The sequence below is a fragment of the Chenopodium album genome, chromosome 11, assembly GCF_948465745.1.
Source record: "Chenopodium album chromosome 11, dcCheAlbu1.1, whole genome shotgun sequence".
In the NCBI taxonomy this organism is placed as follows: domain Eukaryota; kingdom Viridiplantae; phylum Streptophyta; class Magnoliopsida; order Caryophyllales; family Amaranthaceae; genus Chenopodium; species Chenopodium album.
Genome location: NC_137844.1, coordinates 57996407 through 58016497, shown reverse-complemented (window position 1 = coordinate 58016497; position 20091 = coordinate 57996407). Strand labels below are relative to the sequence as shown.

The following is a 20091-nucleotide window of genomic DNA, read 5'->3' as shown; positions in this document are numbered from 1 at the left end:
AGACCATTAAAAATCAAAATTATCAACCCCAAATCAAATCAATGCAAAGGCAGATCAATGCAAAGGCAGATCAATCTTCATCATTGATCATCATGAAAGCTCATTCATTTTTATTTTTTTTGGTGGGTGAGATGTGAGAATGATGAGTTGTTGAGTGATTTTATTTGACCCAATTTTGACAAGTCTTGAATAATGAAGCAAGATCTTGAACAATGACATGCTGACAAATCGAATTCGGAAGAGAGAGAGGTGAGTAAGAGCTTTGAAAGAGAGAGTCAATGAGAGAAGTTAACATTGTCGAATGCAGGAAATGGAATTTGTTTCCTTGGGTCAAAGAGCGGAATCAAATTGGGGGGATTTATTACACGTCAAAGAGCGGAATGTACGGGTAAAAAAAAAAAAAAAAAAAAAAAAGGGAGTAGCAACAATAATTACTCCGTATTTCATTATAAAAAAAAAAAAACGGAATAAGTCCGTACGCGCTTAAAATTTTAGGATCATTACCCTATAGCAGTATAGCACCAGGCAAACTTGATGTGACAACTGATCTACTCGTAATATAGACCGGGGTACCACAACATTGACAAAAAAAAAAAGAAAAGAAAAATCATGAAGTTTATAGAACAACCTTACAATCACTATTCACAACTGAAATTTGAACACGTTTATCTTGAGTCTCAGGACAAGCGCAATGAGCTAGAGCTATCATTTTCAGTAATAATAACTCAACAACATTATCAGATTCGGAGGCCATATTGCAACACAAATATATACTTTCAATTTTCACTACTACTCGTACTGTCTACTGTTATATATATATATATATATATATATATATATATATATATATATATATATATATATATATATATATATATATATATATATATATATATATATATAACAGCCTATTTTGCTGCATAAGTTTCAGTAGACGTGAGTCTGTGAATCTGTTATTGCAAAAAATAACTTCTTTTCCTGTAATCACACTTAACCTGAAACACACAAATATGAGTTCAGTAACTGTGAAACACGTCTCGGCATGCTACATCAAGCCAAAGTATGAGGTGCAAGAAGCTAAGCAACCTTACTACTTGGCTCCCATGGATCTAATGATACTCAATTTTCACTATATCCAAAAGGGCCTCCTTTTCACCAAACCTTCACATATTAACAATCAAGAATTCTCGATCACCAAGCTCCTTCATAGCCTGAAGGAGTCTCTTTCGCTCGCCCTTGTCCATTTTTACCCACTGGCAGGGCAGCTCACTACACGCATCAGCAAAAATCAGCATGAATGCTTGATTTTTGTAGATTGCAACAAGGGTCCTGGGGCTAGGTTCATTTATGCCACGTTAGACATGAGCATATCTGAAATCTTGTCACCAGTTGATGTTCCTTTGGTCGTTCAGTCATTATTTGACCATGACCGAGCTATTAACCATGATGGTCATAGAAGGCCTTTGTTATCAGTTCAGGTTACTGAGCTCAAGGATGGGGTGTTCATCGGCTGTTCCATGAATCATGTGGTTGGAGATGGAACCTCATATTGGCATTTTTGGAAAATATGGTCAGAAATACATAGAGCCAATGGCAAGCAACTTCTTGTTTCACGTCCGCCCAATCATAAACGTTGGTTTCCTGATGGGTATGGCCCGGCTATCCCCCTACCTTTTACTCACCCTGATGAATTTGTAAGCAGGTATGAAGTAGGGCAGCTCAAAGAGAGAATCTTCCATTTCTCCCAAGAGTCTATAGCAAGACTAAAAGCCAAGGCCAACAAAGAAAGCAATACCAACAACATTTCCTCCTTCCAGAGCCTCTCAGCACTTGTCTGGAGATCGATTGTAAGAGCAAACCGCCTATCTGAAGATCGAATCACAAATTGCACATTGGCTACCAATAACAGGCATAGGTTAGATCCTCCTCTGCCTCCAGAGTACGTTGGTAACTGTGTAACTCCAATGATAACAACTACTACCGCCGGTGAGTTACTTGCACACAACTTAGGGTGGGTAGCATCATTGTTGCATCAGTCAGTGGTAAACCACAGTGACAAAATAGTGCACAAAATCATCGAAGGGTGGCTCCAGTCTCCTTTTGTTTATCGACCAAGCAAAATGTTCGATCCTTACAGTGTGACGATGGGAAGCTCACCAAGATTTGACATGTATGGAAATGAATTTGGTTTCGGGAAAGCTGTAGCAGTTCGAAGTGGGTATGCAAACAAATATGTTGGCAAAGTGACTGCTTACCCAGGATATGAAGGGGGAGGAAGTGTGGATCTAGAGATATGTCTACCACCTAAATCAATGAGTGCTCTTGAATCAGATGAAGAATTTATGTCTGCTGCAACAATACAGTACAATGGATACTAAAGAAGGCATCCCCAAGGAATCCAGAATAAAATTGATGGAACTAGCAAAATTTCTGTTTACAATGAGTCCAAGTATGAATAAAGCTAATCTTGCTAAAGAAGCCTTTTTTTTTTTTTTTTTTTTTTGCTAATCTTGCTTTTTTTGTATGGAAGAACTGTAAAACCATTTGTGTAAATTTGTACTCTGTTGGACTTGAATATGAATAAAGCTGTTCCAATTAAACATAAACCCCAAGATAATCTGTACCTGTAAATAAATAATGGCCTAGTTAAGATGATATGTAGCTAATTCACCTAGTGTGCTAAAGCACAATCACTTCGGGCAAAATTCATCAAATTCCCACCAAAGGATTCAACATCGATTAGAAAGCTCAATTTACTACTCCCTCCGTCCTTTATTAGAGTCTCATTTCTAACATTTATTACTCACATAATAAAGAGAAATGAGACTCTAATAAAAGGACGGAGGGAGCATATAGAATCACCTAGATTGGACTACTTTCTTAACCAATGGAAGAAGAAACTCTCACCTAACCTCAAGGTAGACAATTGCACGTTTTCTCTAACAGTGTTCCGTTAACCTACCCTTCTGAATGTTGCTTACAGCCTTTGTATCCGCAATGCTCAGAGCTATGTTGCACCATCTTTCAACAAAAATTAAATGCTTGACTCATTTTTCCCCACATTTATTATACAAATTTACGATCTTTAGCCAAGAATTCATTGTAGTTGCTGATGTGTATCGTGTTTACTAACATTTAAGCTACAAATTTTGTTTCAGTGAAACAGAATCAGATACACATATCTTTCATGAAAAAACTGTACCACAAAAAAGAACCATAATTGAATATTTGGATGTAAGACTCACCTTAGCATTAAACTGCTTATAGCAAGGACAAGGATGGGCATTTGCAGCAAAAATCTGGGCTTGAATCTGACTCAGGACTTGGCAGGCACTAATCTGCTTTTCCACTGCACAAGCAATTCTTGTGGAAACAGTTGACACCCTCCCTCCCCTCCTCGAATAGCAGAGAATTTTCAACTGAGTGAAATTTCCCAAAACAGATACAAGAATGATCGATAGAATATCATCTTAAATGTTCCTGAATCAACTATAAACTTGAAATGTTCAAATCCACTTATTGCTTTGCTGCAACAGTAGCAATATCACTGTGAAACTGTCTTCATCTTGTTGCAATCTTCGGTTATATATATAGCTATCTTGCAGGATAGGCATTGCTTGACATCACAGAGTATTTCCTACACATTATTAGAACAACTTAAGGAAGGAAGATGGGCTTGCTCATTCTTCTGAGTGAAAATGAAAAGAGAATTATCAAAAATAGAGAAGGTAAAGATAAATTTTCAATAAGGCTTTTATTACAAAGACTTAGGCCCACTGTTTTAGAAGGCATGAGTTGCAGTGAGTTAAAAGGGCACCTAGAGCCTAGTTAGAAGGTGAGATAACACGGTGTGTGCCTAGCTAAAGCAAGATATTGCTTCCTTTAAATCCTTTCTCATAATAACGGTCCTTTTTATCCTGTCCTCCAATCCCACACCTATGGAAATATGAATAACATATGTACTACATATATACGAAGTATATATACGTATGTTACAACGCACTGTAACATGAAGCTCATCCACTATATCAAGCTTGTCAATTGTTTACAAGCATCATACAGTCTACTACAAGAGTATCCATTATAAACCCAGGTGTAGTATATAGGCCAAGTAATCACTTAATCATCAAACAAGCTAACTTCGAGAGTGACCATTATTAAGCCGAGTGTAGCATATAGGTCAAGTAATCTCCATACAAGCCAACTTTGAGAGTGTCAATTATAAAGCCGTGTGTAGCAATAGTAGCACTTAGGTCAAGTAATCACCATACAAGCCAACTTCGAGAGTGTCTATTATAAACCCGGGTGTAAGCAGCATTTAGGTCAAGTGCTTATAACACTACTCCTCCAATCATACTCTACACAAAATATCTACTTAAGCAGCCTAAAAAAAACTGAATTCTCCCATTTTCACATACATGATTGCTAAAACTATTCAAAGCATAGACTCATTCACAACATTCTATAATCAATATTTCAGCTTAGTAATAAAAATTGCAAAATTTCACAGAGAAACAACAAAAGATGGATAAATCCAATCATCAAAAACACATGAAATACCAAAAAGTAAACATTAATCAATCAAATATACCTCATTCATTTAAGCTTGGCAATTAATTTGAGTGTTCTTCAGATAATTTAACCTGAAACTGCAACACCTCCAATCTTGTAACATCTCCAACACCATGATCTTCCTTAACTCCACAAAATCTCTCTCCCATCTCACTTTCTCTCTCATCCAAACCTGGCTCACTCATTTCTCCCCTGAATTGGACCCGCCCGCCTGATTCGGCCCAAGATCCGATTTTTCTACATGGGGGCTCCGATATTTTGACACCCACTTTGAGTTTCTTCCGTGGCTTAAAATTTGAGATTGAATCTTCATGATAATCGGCTACTTTTTTCGGGATGTTCGAGAGTTTCAGACGCTTTGAAGTCCAATAAATTTTTGTTTCTGTTTCCCATGTTTATCAATTTTAAGGTAAACCCTCTAACATTATTGGCGAATAGCTGATTATAAAGTTTCTTATGTAGTTTGTCATGCCGATGTGACCAGACATATTAAATGTGCATATTCAAGTATAAAATTACGTTATTTAATAATAATTGTTATTTGTTTGTTTATGAAAGGGATAAACTTCTAAGTTCATACTCTTTGCCTAATATCCTAAATAAATATTTATATATCACTTGAAATTACAAGTAAATTTAGGAGAATTTAAGGTCTATTCTAATTGAATATTTTATGAGAGAAGGAAATTAAGAACTAAACTGAATTAAACTGAATTTATTGGAATTAAACTGAACTGAAAATAATCCGAAGACAACAGACCCTTAGTTGTCATATTCCCTTCATCTCAAAGTATAGTGTCGGTTTATATTTTCATAGTCAAACTAGCCTCGGCTTATATTTTTATTGTCAAAGTAGCCTTTTGGCTCGTTTGATGCACGGGCTATTATCTATAGGTTATTTTTCTTGAGGTGTATTGCTTGTTAGTGTTATGCATAGGTATTCACATGATAATAAATTGTCACTATAGAAGATAAACATAAATATTAATAAACCATAATTTGTATATAATAAGAAAAAGTTCAATCAATGAAGGTAATACATTTATATAATGTTCACTAATAATTAGCTCATTTTTTTTATAATGAGGAAAATTAAACACTTCATGTTGTTACCTGATGTTGAAACACTTCAAGTCTTTAACATTATATAATCTATATTTACGTTAATAATAATGTAAAAAATAATGTTGATTAATGACATGTAATGAAATAATTGTAAGAATAATGATTTTAATATGGAGATCTTACTAACGAACGCCCCGGAAGCATTGGATAAGTATTTAAAATATGCCTAAAATAGTATTAATTTGGAAAAGCATGACAAAATCACGCGTCGATCGGTGTAATTAAGGTTCATTTTAATTTAATCTTTTTACTTTTAGCTAGCTTATCCAACGCCCCCGGGGCGTTCGTTAACTTTTGCCTTTTTATATAATTATTCTATTAAAAAAATAGAAAAAAATTAGATGGTCAATGTGACATGTAACACTATTGATTTATGTTATTAGATAATACGACTATATGAGTATCGGGATATAGATAGATAGATAGATGTCCTATAATTGAAAATTAATTGTTCATTGTTGAAACCATAACTATTATTTGACTCAAATAGTCAAGTACCTAATTCAAAATTGATTCAATCCCATAAATTAATTCAACCCATCTCATAGTTACCTAAAATCCTAAACACTAATAAATATGTTCAAAATCATGATAATTACAAGTTATATAACTTACTAAGTTACTATAAGACATATAAACATCAACTTTTTTTTTTTTTTTTTTTTTTTTTTTTTTTTTGAGAATAAACATCAATTACTTTACTAACAAAAGGATAAAATTATCCTTAATAATGCCAACCCACCAGATTCAAATAACGCGTATCTTGGAAAACTCTACAACATATTTGTTGGTTAGTTGGTAAGCATCTTATAGTACAATAATACTTAATTTAGGGCAGACCAAAATTGAGAATTTGGTTGGTACTAATAGACTTCTTTTGGCACTAAAGGAGTACAACTGAGTACTCCGTACTCTTTAATATCCAAATATATTACCCCGTAAATCCGTAATAGTCTTCCTAAAAAAAAATTAAAAAAAAAAAAGGTCTTCTACGGAGTAAAAAAGTGAACCCCCCCCCCCCCCCCCCCCCCTTGACCTTCTTATTTTCTCATGGGAAAAGTCAAAGCAGGCCACTGATTTATCCAATCATGACAAGAGAGTTCTGATCTTAAAAGTAAAGTCTTTCGTAAATTTTGGTTCATTAGAAATCTCCATGCAATATAAAATTACAGAGTACTCTACCTAATTAAATCTAAATAAAATTATAGAGTACATTGTATTTGACAAATATGACAAGTATATCTTTATCTATATTTCTCTACCTATTAGCCCCACACCAGTAAGTAATTTTTCTTTCAAATTCTCCTCCAAAATTGATCATCATTGCATCATTATCTAATCCCAAGAATTTGTCATCTAGTAGTTTCTTCTGTCAATTTTCTTGGTGCCCCACATTAGTAAAACTTGTATGTTTGGATTCAGTTATCACATTAGCAACTCATATTGTACTATCAACATGACTTAAACTTCGAACAAAGAGAGTACCATGGTATTCTTTGAAAAGAAAATTTAATTTGTAAGCATTATATAATCATTATTAAGCTTTAAATACGTTGCCCTTTGCTTGTAACATCAGAATAGTCAGATTCAGGGGCCATGCTACAAAACAAATACAAAGGTTAGAGTTTCGAATTTTTCAGAATTTTCACTAGTATATTCTATGAGTATATATTTACGCCTAATGCTACAATAAACTTCATTCAAGAATCAAAATCACCTACCTTCCTATAATAGTATAATCTCTCAATCATCACAAAAACATAAAAATGAATTCAGCAACTGTTAAACATGTCTCAGAATGCTTCATCAAACCAAAGTATGAGGTGCAAGAAGCCAAGCAACCTTACTACTTGGCTCCCATGGATCTGGCCATGCTCAATTTCCACTATATTCAAAAGGGTCTTCTTTTCATCAAACCTTCACACATAAATGATCAAGAATTTTCGGCTGACAAACTCCTTCAGAGTCTGAAAGAGTCACTTTCACTCACCCTCGTCCATTTTTATCCACTCGCAGGGCAGCTTGCCACACGTATCAGCAAAAATCGGAATGAATGCTTAGTTTTTGTAGATTGCAAAAAGGGACCTGGAGCTAAGTTTATCTATGCCACATTAGATATGACCATATCTGACATTCTGTCACCAGTTGACGTTCCTCCGGTTGTTCAGTCACTTTTTGACCATGATCGGGCTATTAACCATGACGGTCATAAAAGGCCCCTGTTATCAATCCAGGTCACTGAGCTCAAGGATGGGGTTTTTATTGGTTGTTCCATGAACCATGTGGTTGTAGATGGAACCTCATACTGGCATTTCTGGAAGATATGGTCCGAAATACATAGAGCTAATGGCAAGCAGCTTCTTGTTTCACGTCTGCCCAATCATAAACGTTGGTTTCCTGATGGGTATGGCCCGGTTATCCCCCTCCCTTTTACTCATCCTAAAGAATTTGTAAGCAGGTATGAAGTAGGGAAGCTCAGAGAGAGAATCTTCCATTTCTCCCCAGAGTCAATAGCAAAACTAAAAGCCAAGGCCAATGAAGAAAGCAATACCAACAACATATCCTCCTTCCAGAGCCTCTCAGCACTTGTCTGGAGGTCAATTGTTCGAGCAAACTGCCTACCTGAAGATCAGATCACAAATTGCAGATTTGCGGCCAATAACAGACAGAGGTTAGATCCTCCTCTGCCTCCAGACTATGTAGGAAACTGCGTGACTGCACTGATAACTACCACTACTGCTGGTGAACTACTTGGACACAACTTAGGGTGGGCAGCGTCATTGTTGCACCAGTCAGTGGCAAACCACAGTGATAAAACAGTGCACAAATTCATCATCGGATGGCTCCAGTCTCCTTTTGTTTACCAGCCAGGCAAGATGTTTGAACCTTACAGTGTGATGATGGGAAGCTCTCCAAGGTTTGACATGTATGGAAACGAATTTGGTCTTGGGAAAGCAGTAGCAGTTCGAAGTGGGTATGCAAACAAATATGTAGGCAAAGTGACTGCCTACCCAGGATATGAAGGGGGAGGAAGTGTGGATCTAGAGATATGTCTACCACCTAAATCAATGAGCGCTCTTGAATCAGATGAAGAATTTATGTCCGCTGCAACAATACAGTACTATGGATACTAAAGAAAGCATCCCCAAGGGACATGATATGCAAACAACATAGAAGATAAAATCTATGGAACCAGCACAATATCCATTTAAGACGAATCTAAGCCTTTCAAGCCATTAATTGCCAATCTTGTCTTTTTATTGATGAAGATATAACTGTAAAACAATTGCTGTATTCTGTATTTCTGTAGGGCTTAAATGTAAATAAATAATGTTCCAAAAAAAATAAAAAAAATAAAAAAAAACCCTTAAAAATCATACTTCATATGTTGCAAGAAATTTATGGTTGCCTCAATAAGATGATTGTAGCTGACTCATCTAGTGCGGTAAATCACACAAATAAATATATAAAACACTACATAACTTGAGCAAAACTCATCGAAATACACTAAAGAATTCCACATTACATGTAGAACTCAATGTATGAAATTGAATTCACCAAGACAGCACTGCTTTCCCTACCAAACGGGAGAAGAAAGTTTCAGCTGACCTCAAGGTAGACAATTACTAGATTTCCCTCTCCGTGATCCATCTACCCTTCTGAATGTTGCTTACATCCTTTTGGTCCATAATGCTCAGAGCTACGTCGCACCATCTTTCTGCAAAGGTAGCAGTAATGGTTTTGGCATGCCCAGCAGAAGATGTGATTATTGTTTCCAACCTGTCAAAACAAGAAAATGAAACTTCTATTTCTGATTGCAATAGACATGCTCCATATAATGCTGGACTCATTTTGCCTAACATCCACTATAAACAGTTACGATATTTAGCCAAAAAATCATTAGAGTTGCTGTTGTGTATCATAGTAGTAATACATTGTACATTTGTACCATAAGGAAATAACCATAATTAGATGTAACTCATGTAAGACTCACCTTGACATTCAACTGCTTACATCCAGGACAAGGCCGTGCATTTGCAGCAAAAAGATGAGCTTGAATCTGCCCAATGACTTGACGCTCATTCATATGCTCTTCCCACTGCACAATTGCTTCTTGAGGAAAAAGTTGACAACCTCCCTCCCTTCAAATAGCAGAGAATTGTCAACTGAGTGAAATTTTCCATAAGAAATATCAGGAACATTAACAGCAAATCATCTAAGTATAAACCTGAAATGTTCATATCCACTAATTGCTTGGCTGCAACAGTAACAAAAGTACTGCCCACACTGACTACACACCATCTTGTTGCACCCGTCAGTTCTAGAAATAGCTATCTTACAGGATGGGCATTGCTTGGCATCACGGAGTATTTCCTTCACACTACGAAGTTCATTAATCATATCAAGCTCCTTGCGTCTTTGTTCATCTTTAAGAAGGGATGAATTTTGGCGGTCCTGCATGCATAAACTTAATAATGTGAAAGCTTTCATTTACTTTTCAAATTAAAGCTGAAACACACAATTTCAAAAGGTTCCTTTTCTTTGAATGTAATATAGCAATGTAGTCAAGTGATTTTCTCAAACAACACCCACCATGGTATGAACAAGGAAAGCTAAATGCCTTTTTTAAGGGATTGCACACTTCTTTTAAGACATTAATCAATATCCATTATTGAATTTAGTACAATGAGAAAATTGTATTAAAATAGTAATTCCTTATAAGTATGCTAATCCATAAGGGAAAAAAAAATATCAATTGGGGTCTTACTAGATTTGTATTCATGTATATTTTCCAAATATGTAATTTTCATAATTTTTTTCTTCACGAAATTAAAGATATTTAACGAAAATGAATTGCACGTAAAACATTAAAGTATGTTCAAAACTTATAGTCTAATCTGATATAAACTTATGTTTTCAAGTTCTTAGATAAGGTGAACTAAATATAGCCTAATTTGACATAATTCAGCTCTTTTGTGAAAAAGATATCCCCTCAATCCACCATGTGATGACACAGCTATAAGAGGTTTCTCAAGATGTTTTTATTGTATTTTGGAAGTATGCTGAGCACTGTGAGCAGTGAGTAAGGAGATCATCAAAGGTTTCTAAAAGGTTTTAGACTAACTGGTTTATATATCTCTAAAAGGAAAATTGTGTTTCTAAAGACCAAACTGGGTAAACACTGAAATTGATGTGAAGTTCCATGGACCCTATTTACAAGTTCTACACAAACAACCTGCATAAAGGATTGCTTATGTGAATCTGAAGATAAGGATATACTTGGAGGGGGTTGACTATAGACACGATAAACATTGTTATATAGAATGGGATCTCAAAAGTCTTACCTCCAAGAATTTAAGCTTCATCTCTGGGGTCATGCATGCTATCCCCACATGACGTCGTTCCCTGCAAAGAGAACAGAAGCTAAAGAAGCACTTTGAGCATTGAGCATGCTGGTCGTCATCTTCTAGACATGCTGCTTCACATCTGGGGCAATAAGTTACATCAGGCATTGCATCAAGGGATTTTTGTAGCATCAATGATTCCCAACGTTCAAACTCTTCATCACCCAGCAGTCGTTTCAATAAACCAGGAGGGATCATACCACCACATTTGGTGTTGGGACATTGCAGCTTATTTACTGTGCCTTCCTTCACGTGCACATCAGCATAAGTCGTCATGCATTTTACACAAAAGAAGTGATGACATGGCAATCTCAAAAACTCTGTCCCTGTAATAAAGAACAAGATATGCTGAGCAGTGAACAAGGAGAGGAAGGGGTATTGTAGGCCATGCATGATTAGATTTTTAGATGTTAGATAAATGATGTCCCTTGTGAGAATCTTGCCTCAGGGGAAGGAATAGTGTAGGCAATGCATTACTAGATATTAGAAATAAGCTTGGAGAAGAAGCTAGTCAGTCACTTTGACCTAGAACTACTATTATAAGAGAAGATCAGTGAAAGAGAAACCATGAAGAAAATTCAGATTCATATTAATATCTTTTATTTTGTTAATTTAGGAGTGCATCAAATTACAGTCCACTATCCACATTTCCCAAAATTCTCTTCTCCTCATTTCTTCAATACTGAAATTTCCAGTATACCTCCTTTCATTTTCCATGTTTCTAAAAAGGGCCAGCATAAACTTTCTTGCAATTAACTAAAGTAACAGAAATTTGTATGTAGAGACTCTACTAGTCTTGCCTGGTTAGCAGATAGGTGGCAACACTGTGTACACCTAAATCAATGCCCATGAATGAAGATCCACTAGCTACTTTATTACTGTGTTCAGGCTGAAGATTTTACGCAAAAAAAAATTATTGACCCGAACAAAACTTTAAAATTGAAAACAAAGTACCCAACTGCCAAATAGCCAGGTATTATAACTAGTAATTTCACATAATGACCTGCTAAAATTATTTAAACTCAGGTGGTGTAGTTCTACAGAAATGCTTCTTGGTTTTTCTTCAACTTTAATATGAGAAAGTTGTTGGATTAATCTCCCCAAATCACAATTAAGTAAGTATTATTATTAGTAGTAATAATAATAATGGTGTAAGAAAAATGAAAGAAAGAGGTGAATGCATTTTGGACGGTTGGGTGAATGGACTTAAAAGTCCAAGTTGGTTGTATGGAGTAAATGTTTGTGAGACAACATTTACTAGTATTTGACGTTGGGGTTATAATTTGTGGACTTTATGTCCAAGTGGTAAGAAGTCTTCAATGAGAAGGAAGACTTGAAGATGTGTTTGTCAGCCTTTGTATGTAGAGTAGGCAATAGGTATTGACTTTTGGAGGCTTGCAATTATGGCATGTGGTAGAAAGCTTATGTAAGAAGCTTTGCACATATATGTGTATATATATGTGATGTGCCGTGAGTGTTGTAGTGTGGGTGTGTGAGAAGATAGACCACCAAAGTGAGATACTAGCAAGAAAGCAGTAACAGCAAAATACCTCTGGTGAAGGAGAGCAAAAGCTGTAGTAGTGAAGGAGGAAGTGATGGAGAGGAAAACACAGTATTAGTGTGAGGGGTATTTTAGGATTAGTATAAGTACCAACGTTAAAGGGTACTTAGTGTAGACTATCCTAAAATACATTGTATCTAATATTGTAATTGTAATAGTGTTCATTGCACTCCCTGAATTATTGCTAGTGAAGTTGTTTCGTCCGTGGAGATCCGGACCGTGGTTTTTCCCCTTATTGAGGAGGGGTTTTCCACGTAAAAATCTTGTGTGTTGTTTTCTTGTTGTTCTGTATTTTATTATTCTTACCGATATTGTGTTTATCCGCTGCTCCATCCCAAACAAAAGTCACAAGGGTGCAACATTTTGACTTTCCCAAAAAAACAGCAGAGAGAAGAAAAAGTGCTAAAGTAGAGTAGAACATCATGTAATAGGATGAGTGATAAGATCTACAACAAATAGGAAAAACAGGCAAAAGCAATTGGGAAGGCAATCTTCCATCACATGTAATCGAGAAGAAATAAAGTAATTTTCTAATGAAGGGCCAAGAAAAAAGAGTTCAGGTTGTCACAACAGAGTACAAAACATAAAGGCTTGGCAATAAAAAAATCAGTGATGAAGTATGGAGTACTTTTCAAGTATCTTTAATTAACCCTAGCCATAATGTCAAAAAGCTCAGAATACCTCTTCACAACAAGCTAGTATATAACTTCTAATAAAATAAAAAAAGAGCAGACGCATCAACTTGCCCAAGTTTCAGGTCAATAGATCTTTTCTACAAAAGCTTTTAATATAGGCAAACAAATACAGAATAACTCTCTCCATTTACTAGCCAACAATGCTAAAAGATCCAAGCATAAGTAATTATGATAGGCTTTAATCCTAACAAGGATTTGAAGGGTTTGTCAAAAGTTGATGTTTAAAAGGGGGCAAATTATGCTTAGAGTATTTCAAGTTCCTGAGAACGGCCAAAAGACATGCACAGATGTCAAAAAAAATAAATAAATAAAAATTAAAAGCATTATCTACTAGACTAACATAACAAATGTGAATTATAAATTCATAACATCAGAGTACCAAAAAAGAGTTACGGATTTACGGTACCTGCATATTCGCTGAAACAAATGCAACATTCATGACAGCTACTGAGGAAGTTTTCATGTCGTCTCTCTTCATGGTAACTCCTCATTGAGGGTATATCTATGTCAGGAGAAACACTTCCAGAAAAAGCCCGCCTGTCTGAAACACTTTTCACATCGTATGATCCAAGCATAAGTTCTCCATCAAAGCCAAGATATGAAAGAGATGCACTATGTAGCCATTCCACCCACTGATACAGGATCTCTTGCCCTACTTGCTCATTCCACAATAAATCTAGCATGGAGCAAAGGTTGGAAATTCTTGATTCATGCAACCACTGAACTGAGATTGTAAAAGAAGGTGGACAGTGACTTGGGTACGATACAGGCAACAAACATGTCAATACAATAGGTGACAGATACTGAACTTTGAAAGTATATAAGAATTCATCAGAGTCGTGCGATTGGGATTTATTGCGAGTATCTGCCTTTAGTTTTGCTGATACAGGATACTCGCTGGGAAGTTCAATGTGTACGTGAATCTGCAAAAGAACAAAATATTATCAGCTTTCTATCAATCCGCAAGTCCATGATCTTAAGGCTTCTGAAGAGTCCTAACCTGGAAAGATCGCAAACCTTGTCGCTTTTCTAGGACATAGACATTGTCTCCATATATGGACTCCATTGCAAGCAACTGACAAATTTAGCAGATTATATGTAAGAAGTAATTATAAGAAAGGAACAAATGAGAAGTGGCCCCTCTCTACAAGAACAAGGTATCATGTAATCGAATACTATTGAGAGCAAGTGTGTATTGTTTATTTTTACTATTCAAAGTCTACCCTTGCATAATAAACTTCTTTAGAATGACTCAAGGAAGGAATGATGGACCTGCTCGCTCTTCCTAGTAGAGAATGTATTAAAAGTAGATAAGGCAAAGACAATTCTACCAAGAAGGCTTCTTTTTCAAAGACCTAAGTCCATCATTTTAGAAGGCTTGAGTTGCAGCGAGGCAAAAGGGCACCTAGAGCCTAGGTAGAGGGCAACATATCAAGGTGACTTCCTAGCCAAATCGACATATTGCTCCTTTTCTTATTGCTTTTCCTGACCTCAAATCTCGCATTGCCTTATAATGTTATGTGAAGCTCATCAATCATCAAGCTTGTCAATCTTTTACAAGCATCGCATAGGCATATGCCCATATCAGTAATCATTACAAAAACCAACTTTGAGACTCGAGAGTGTCCATTATAAAACTGGGTATGACATTTAGGTCAAGTGCTTCTAACACTACTCCAATTATACTACACACAACAAACTACTTAAAAGCCTGACTTCCATTTCCAAACAATGATCATAATTCGTAAATAATGTACCAAACACGGATTCAATCACAACAATAAACAACCAAAATTAAGCTTGTAATCAAAATTAAACATAGAAGAACAACATACACAAGATTTTCATAATCAAAAACACATAAACACCAAAAATTGAACAATAAACATCAACATACCTCATCCTCTTGAGCTTGATCATTAATTTTAATCTGTTCTTCAGATAACTCCACTTCTTCAACCTCAAATTGTAATTCTTCCAATCTTCTAACAACATCTTCAACACCATTACCCTCCTTACTCAACTCACACCCTTCATTCTTCTCCTCCTCATCTCCACAATTTCTCTCTCCTACCTCACTTTCTCTCTCATCCAACCCTTTCCCACCTTCAACCGCCTCAGAATTGGACCCACCCATTTCAGATTTCTGCCCAGAATCGGACCCACCCACCTCAAATTCCGGCCCACGACCCGATTTTTCGACACCGGAAACCCGATTTTTGGACACCCAACTGAATTTAATTCCATTAGAAGGCCTGTAATTTGATGTTGAAGGGGTTTGGGATTGTTCAAGATCATCTTGATGATGATGATCAGCTTGTTTTCTGGGGTTTTCGCTTAAAGGAATTACAGTGCAATCAGCTTCTTCTCGGTGGCGTTGCGAGTTATTCTGCTTCTTTTGCCGGCTTCTCCCCATTATTTTTTTTCAGCTTATAATACCAGAAATTTTCACAACAAATACAACAGAAAATTTTACAATAAGAAGAATTAATCAGGGTTTTTTGTGGAGGAGTATACAATTAACAGAGTATTAATGTATTAAAACTATGAATTGCAGAGAATCTGATTCTGAATTATAATAAGCTGTAATTTTAAAAAAAAAATTACTCCGTATATTTTGGGCTGCATTTTATCACAGCAGAAAACCCCGTAAGCCAATTCGGCAACGAGTGACTGAGGCTAGCCTGGTCGACTAAAGTCTTGTGTTTCTTTTCGAGAAATAAATGACTTGGGATCAAATTTCGCCTACACAGAATTAAGAAAACATCCAAAAACTTGTGCAAAAGAGTAATTAATGCGCAATAACAGAAAGTAGGTAGGATAACTAGGATTTGTAATTTTTGGGTTAAATTTACCTGTATTAATTTACTCGTATATAAATTTATGGCGTACTTTTTTTTTTTTTTTTTTGACAGCTGGGAAACAAGAATAAACTGACTGCTAAAAGCTAGCCCTGTTTCCTGGCCTGAACGGCCAGATCATGGGCTATAGCAGTAGCAGTTCTGGGAACATGACAACAGCAAAAATATGAAAAAATCAAACTAATATTAAGGATATCCGACGCCAATCTCTGTAGTTCCTTAGGTGCTTGTGATGGTTTCCTGATAACCTTCACACAGATTTGGCTATCCGTTCTGACTTCTATTTGGTTGTGATGCCGACTTGCTCTACTGATACCTTCCTTGATCGCTAGTAGTTCACTTTGCAAGGCCGACCCACTTATCACTCGCTTATACCCTTTCTGCGTACATGAACCATCCTTAGTGATGACCCACCCAATGCCTGCTGAGTCTAGTTTCCCTGATGCCTTTTTCCATGCCCCATCAACTGTTACAATTGCCACCTCCTGGGAAATGGGTGTGCCTCGATGCCAGTAATTTAACCCTCCATTAACCTGTTCCAGGAGATCCTGATTGTCTTTGACTATGATCTTCTTCCTCTCTTCATTTGACAACGTGTCCAATGCAGTTCCTATCAGGCTCATTATTCGATCTAGAGAAGCTTTGTCCTTTTTGAAGAGGACTTCATTCCTGTGTTTCCATACACACCATAGGGTGGCCAGAAAGTGTTCAGGGAAGTATGGAATTTCATTCTCCCTTTTAAAAGCATAAGTCAGGAAATTCTTCACCCACGCATCCACTCCAATTAACTCCCTGTCAGACCTTATTCCCAGATCGCTACATGCCCAGATTCTCTTAACCATCTCACAATCTCTAAAGAGGTGGTCAGCTGTTTCATGCTTTTTGTCACACAGGACACAATTCATGGGTACACCAATTCCTCTTTTAGCAAGCTCTGCACTACAGCTGATCGCATTATTTATGATTTTCCATCCCAGCAGTAACCATTTTGTCGGGACTCCCAGTTTCCAGAAGCGTTTCCAGAACCAGTCACCTCGCCTTTCCATGAGTTGCCCCTGCAGCCATCTGTATCCCGATTTGATTGTGTATTCCCTATTTTGTGTTTCTCCCCAGAGAATCTCATCTTCTAATTCCGGCTTCAGGGATAAGGATAGAATTTGATTCACTGTCTCAGCATGAAAGAGTCTCCAGATAATCCCATTCTTCCATTCTCCTCTCTCAGAAATTAAGTCAGAGACTTTGGTGAACGTTCTCCTATCTTCCTCTGAAATGCCTGGTTTCATACGTACTGGTCCAGCTTTTGTCCACCTATGGTCCTCAAGTCGCACCCTGTTCCCCTTCCCTATTCTGTACCAAAATCCTTCCCTCATGAGGACTGCAGTCTTTGTCATTCCTCAAAACGCCCAGGAGCATCTATTCGGAATCTTACTCTCCATTCCTCTTTCTATAGGAGAACCTCCATACTTCCCTGTAAGAAGTCTTCCCACTAGACTACTCTTGTTATTGTGTACCCTCCAAGCTTGTTTGAGGATCATAGCCTGATTAAGCCTCATTACATTTCTCAATCCTAAGCCCCCCTCCACTTTATGCTTTTCCAGTACCTCCCTTCGTTTCCAGTATATCGGCCTTTTATCCTTCACCCCCGCCCAGAAGAATTTTAAACACAGTGATCCAATCTTCCCCAGGGTTTTCTAAGGCAGCAAAAATACCGATAAGATATGGCATAGTGAGGCAACTAGTACTGAGTTGACCAGTAATAATCTTCCTGCTTGGGATAACACTGTAAACTTCCATGAGAGCAATTTTCGCGAGATTTTTTCTACCAAATGATCAAACTGGGAAAGGTTTCTGCCATCCACATCCATCGGGCACCCTAGATATGTTCCAAAATAGTTCTTACTCGACATGCCCAGTGATTTCCTAAAAATCTTCACAAAGGTCGACGGCGTATTAGGGCTGAACATGACAAAGGATTTTTTTACACTAACTATTTCACCCGAGATCTCACAGAACTCATCCAGGGCTCTCTTCAATTCTCCACATACTTCCAAGCTTGGCCTGAAGAACAGCAGGGCGTCATCTGCAAAAAAAAAGATGAGAAATAGTAGGACATTTCTTGCCTGCCTTGATTCCCCTAAGTCTTCCCTGCTGCTGAAGCCAGGTTAATCTCCGGGAAAGAACCTCCATGCATAGGATGAATAAGTAAGGAGATAAAGGGTCTCCCTGTCGCAAGCCTGCTTTCGGGGTAAACCACTCCGACTGGTCACCATTTACCAAGACTGCATAACTGACCGTTGTAACACACTGTTCTATCCACTTTATCCATTTTTCCGGGAACCTCATGGTCTTCAGAATGTCAAAGATAAAGTCCCAGCGCACTCTATCATACGCTTTGTTAAGATCCACTTTCATTACTCCTGCAAAATTCCCATCCTTCTTCCTCTTTCCTTTCACAAAGTTAATAAGTTCATGTCCTATAAGTGTGTTGTCGCTCATCAGCCTTCCTGGAACAAACGCATTCTGATTTTCTCCTACTAACTCTTGCAGGATCGGTTTCAATCTATTCACTAAGCATTTTGCAATCACCTTGTAGACTGTGTTGCATAACCCGATTGGCCTAAACAAATCCACTTTCTTAGCATTCTCCTCCTTTGGGATTAGACATATAAATGTCTTATTCCATTCTTTCAGAATATATCCCCCAGAGAAGAAGCTATTCACCGCCTGAAAAAGATCTTCCCCCATAATATCCCAGCATTTCTGAAAAAGTACTGGAGGACAACCATCCGGACCTGGGGCTTTCAACGGTTTCATGCCAAACACTGCTTTCTTTACCTCCTCTCTTGAGAAGTCCCTATTCAAGTGATCAATATGCGAATCTGTCTGAGGGAGGTGACGGAGCCATTCTCCAGTTAAAGCAATGGACTCATCCAATGACCTTGGCTCGTCCACTTTATCACTGCAGTAGATTGTTTTGAAGAACCTAACAAATTCTTGTTTAATCTGATCTTGGTCGGAACACCAAATTTCATCTTCAAGCTGCAGCACTCTTATTTCATTCTTCAATTTCCTCCCCTTGACTGCCCTAAAAAAGAAAGAGGTTGGTTTATCTCCTAGAATCTCCCATTTCCCCTGAGTTCTCTGTTTCCAGAAGGAATTTTTAATCTTCACCTCTTCCTCAAATTGACTTCTCAAGTCCTTTTCTCGAACACATTCCTCCTCTGTCATGTCTGCTGTTTGTAAGCTTGCTAAAGAGACATTAATCTTCTCCCAGTTCACTTTACGCTCATCTCTGAAATTCAGACACCAGGCTTTCAAACTTCGCCTTGTTGCTTTAATTTTTTGTTGAAGGCAGTACATCCTTGATCCTCTTGATTCCTCCCTCCAGGCCTCAGAAATGAGTTGACACGCCTCCAAATAGTTTAAAGCCCAAGCTTCCACTCTATATGGCCTGTTCTTCCGTTCCAGCTTTCTTGGAAAAGAGTCAAACAGGATTGGTCCATGATCAGAAACAAAGAATGGGAAGTTCTAAACTAGCGCTTCCGAGTAAGCATCTTTAAAGGACGAGTTGCAATAGGCCCGGTCTAATCTTTCCATAATGTTATCCTCTCCACTTCTATTATTCGTCCAAGTGAAATCCATCCCTTTGTATGGCACTTCAATTAAATCATGGTTGATTCTCCACCTTGTAAAAGTTGCAGCTCCTCTAATAGGTAACACCCCCCCTTTTTTCTGAGAGCTCCACTCTACTTGATTGAAATCCCCAATTAGAAGGTGGTTCCCTTCAGAACTTCGAATAAACACACTCAAATCATCCCATACCCCCATTCTAAATTCTAAGTAAGGCGAACCATACACAAACGAAATAAATA

The 20091-nt window shown here is 37.3% G+C and overlaps 4 protein-coding genes across 5 annotated transcripts; 2 read left to right on the top strand and 2 right to left on the bottom strand.

The window, feature by feature from the left end:
• Positions 1-1010: 1010 nt before the first annotated feature.
• LOC145569402 (putative acetyltransferase At3g50280) lies at positions 1011-2513 on the top strand. The gene has a single exon (XM_081628750.1). It carries the CDS (start codon positions 1011-1013, stop codon positions 2376-2378), a length of 1368 nt encoding a protein of 455 aa, XP_081484876.1. The 3' UTR covers positions 2379-2513.
• Positions 2514-7463: 4950 nt separating this feature from the next.
• On the top strand, positions 7464-9002 carry LOC145567927 (putative acetyltransferase At3g50280). The gene has a single exon (XM_081627350.1). The coding sequence runs from the start codon at positions 7464-7466 to the stop codon at positions 8829-8831; it is 1368 nt and encodes a 455-aa protein (XP_081483476.1). The 3' UTR covers positions 8832-9002.
• LOC145567926 (uncharacterized) lies at positions 8633-16073 on the bottom strand. 2 transcript variants are annotated; one of them, XM_081627349.1, is made up of 8 exons: positions 15256-16073; positions 14359-14433; positions 13765-14281; positions 11043-11428; positions 9926-10152; positions 9692-9839; positions 9307-9477; positions 8633-8757 (listed from the first exon to the last, which is right to left on the bottom strand). In XM_081627349.1, the coding sequence occupies exons 1-7, from the start codon at positions 15772-15774 to the stop codon at positions 9349-9351; spliced, it is 2001 nt and encodes a 666-aa protein (XP_081483475.1). In that variant the 5' UTR covers positions 15775-16073; the 3' UTR covers positions 8633-8757; positions 9307-9348. The 2 variants fall into 2 exon arrangements, with proteins under 2 accessions (XP_081483475.1, XP_081483474.1); XM_081627348.1 differs by lacking the exon at positions 8633-8757 and having other exon boundaries at positions 9084-9477; positions 15256-16072.
• Positions 16074-16305: 232 nt separating this feature from the next.
• Positions 16306-17610, bottom strand: LOC145566981 (uncharacterized). The gene has a single exon (XM_081626225.1). The coding sequence runs from the start codon at positions 17608-17610 to the stop codon at positions 16306-16308; it is 1305 nt and encodes a 434-aa protein (XP_081482351.1).
• Positions 17611-20091: the final 2481 nt, after the last annotated feature.

Excerpts from the sequence above, each read along its gene's own strand:
- LOC145567926 (XM_081627349.1), bottom strand. The coding sequence starts at position 15,774 with ATGGGGAGAAGCCGGCAAAAGAAGCAGAATAACTCGCAACGCCACCGA. Across the intron at positions 14,434-15,255 it reads ATCAAGCTCAAGAGGATGAG|TTGCTTGCAATGGAGTCCAT; the intron begins GTATGTTGATGT and ends TAAATTTGTCAG. Across the intron at positions 14,282-14,358 it reads AAGGTTTGCGATCTTTCCAG|ATTCACGTACACATTGAACT; the intron begins GTTAGGACTCTT and ends GTTCTTTTGCAG.
- LOC145567927 (XM_081627350.1), top strand. The coding sequence starts at position 7,464 with ATGAATTCAGCAACTGTTAAACATGTCTCAGAATGCTTCATCAAACCA.
- LOC145566981 (XM_081626225.1), bottom strand. The coding sequence starts at position 17,610 with ATGACAAAGACTGCAGTCCTCATGAGGGAAGGATTTTGGTACAGAATA.
- LOC145569402 (XM_081628750.1), top strand. The coding sequence starts at position 1,011 with ATGAGTTCAGTAACTGTGAAACACGTCTCGGCATGCTACATCAAGCCA.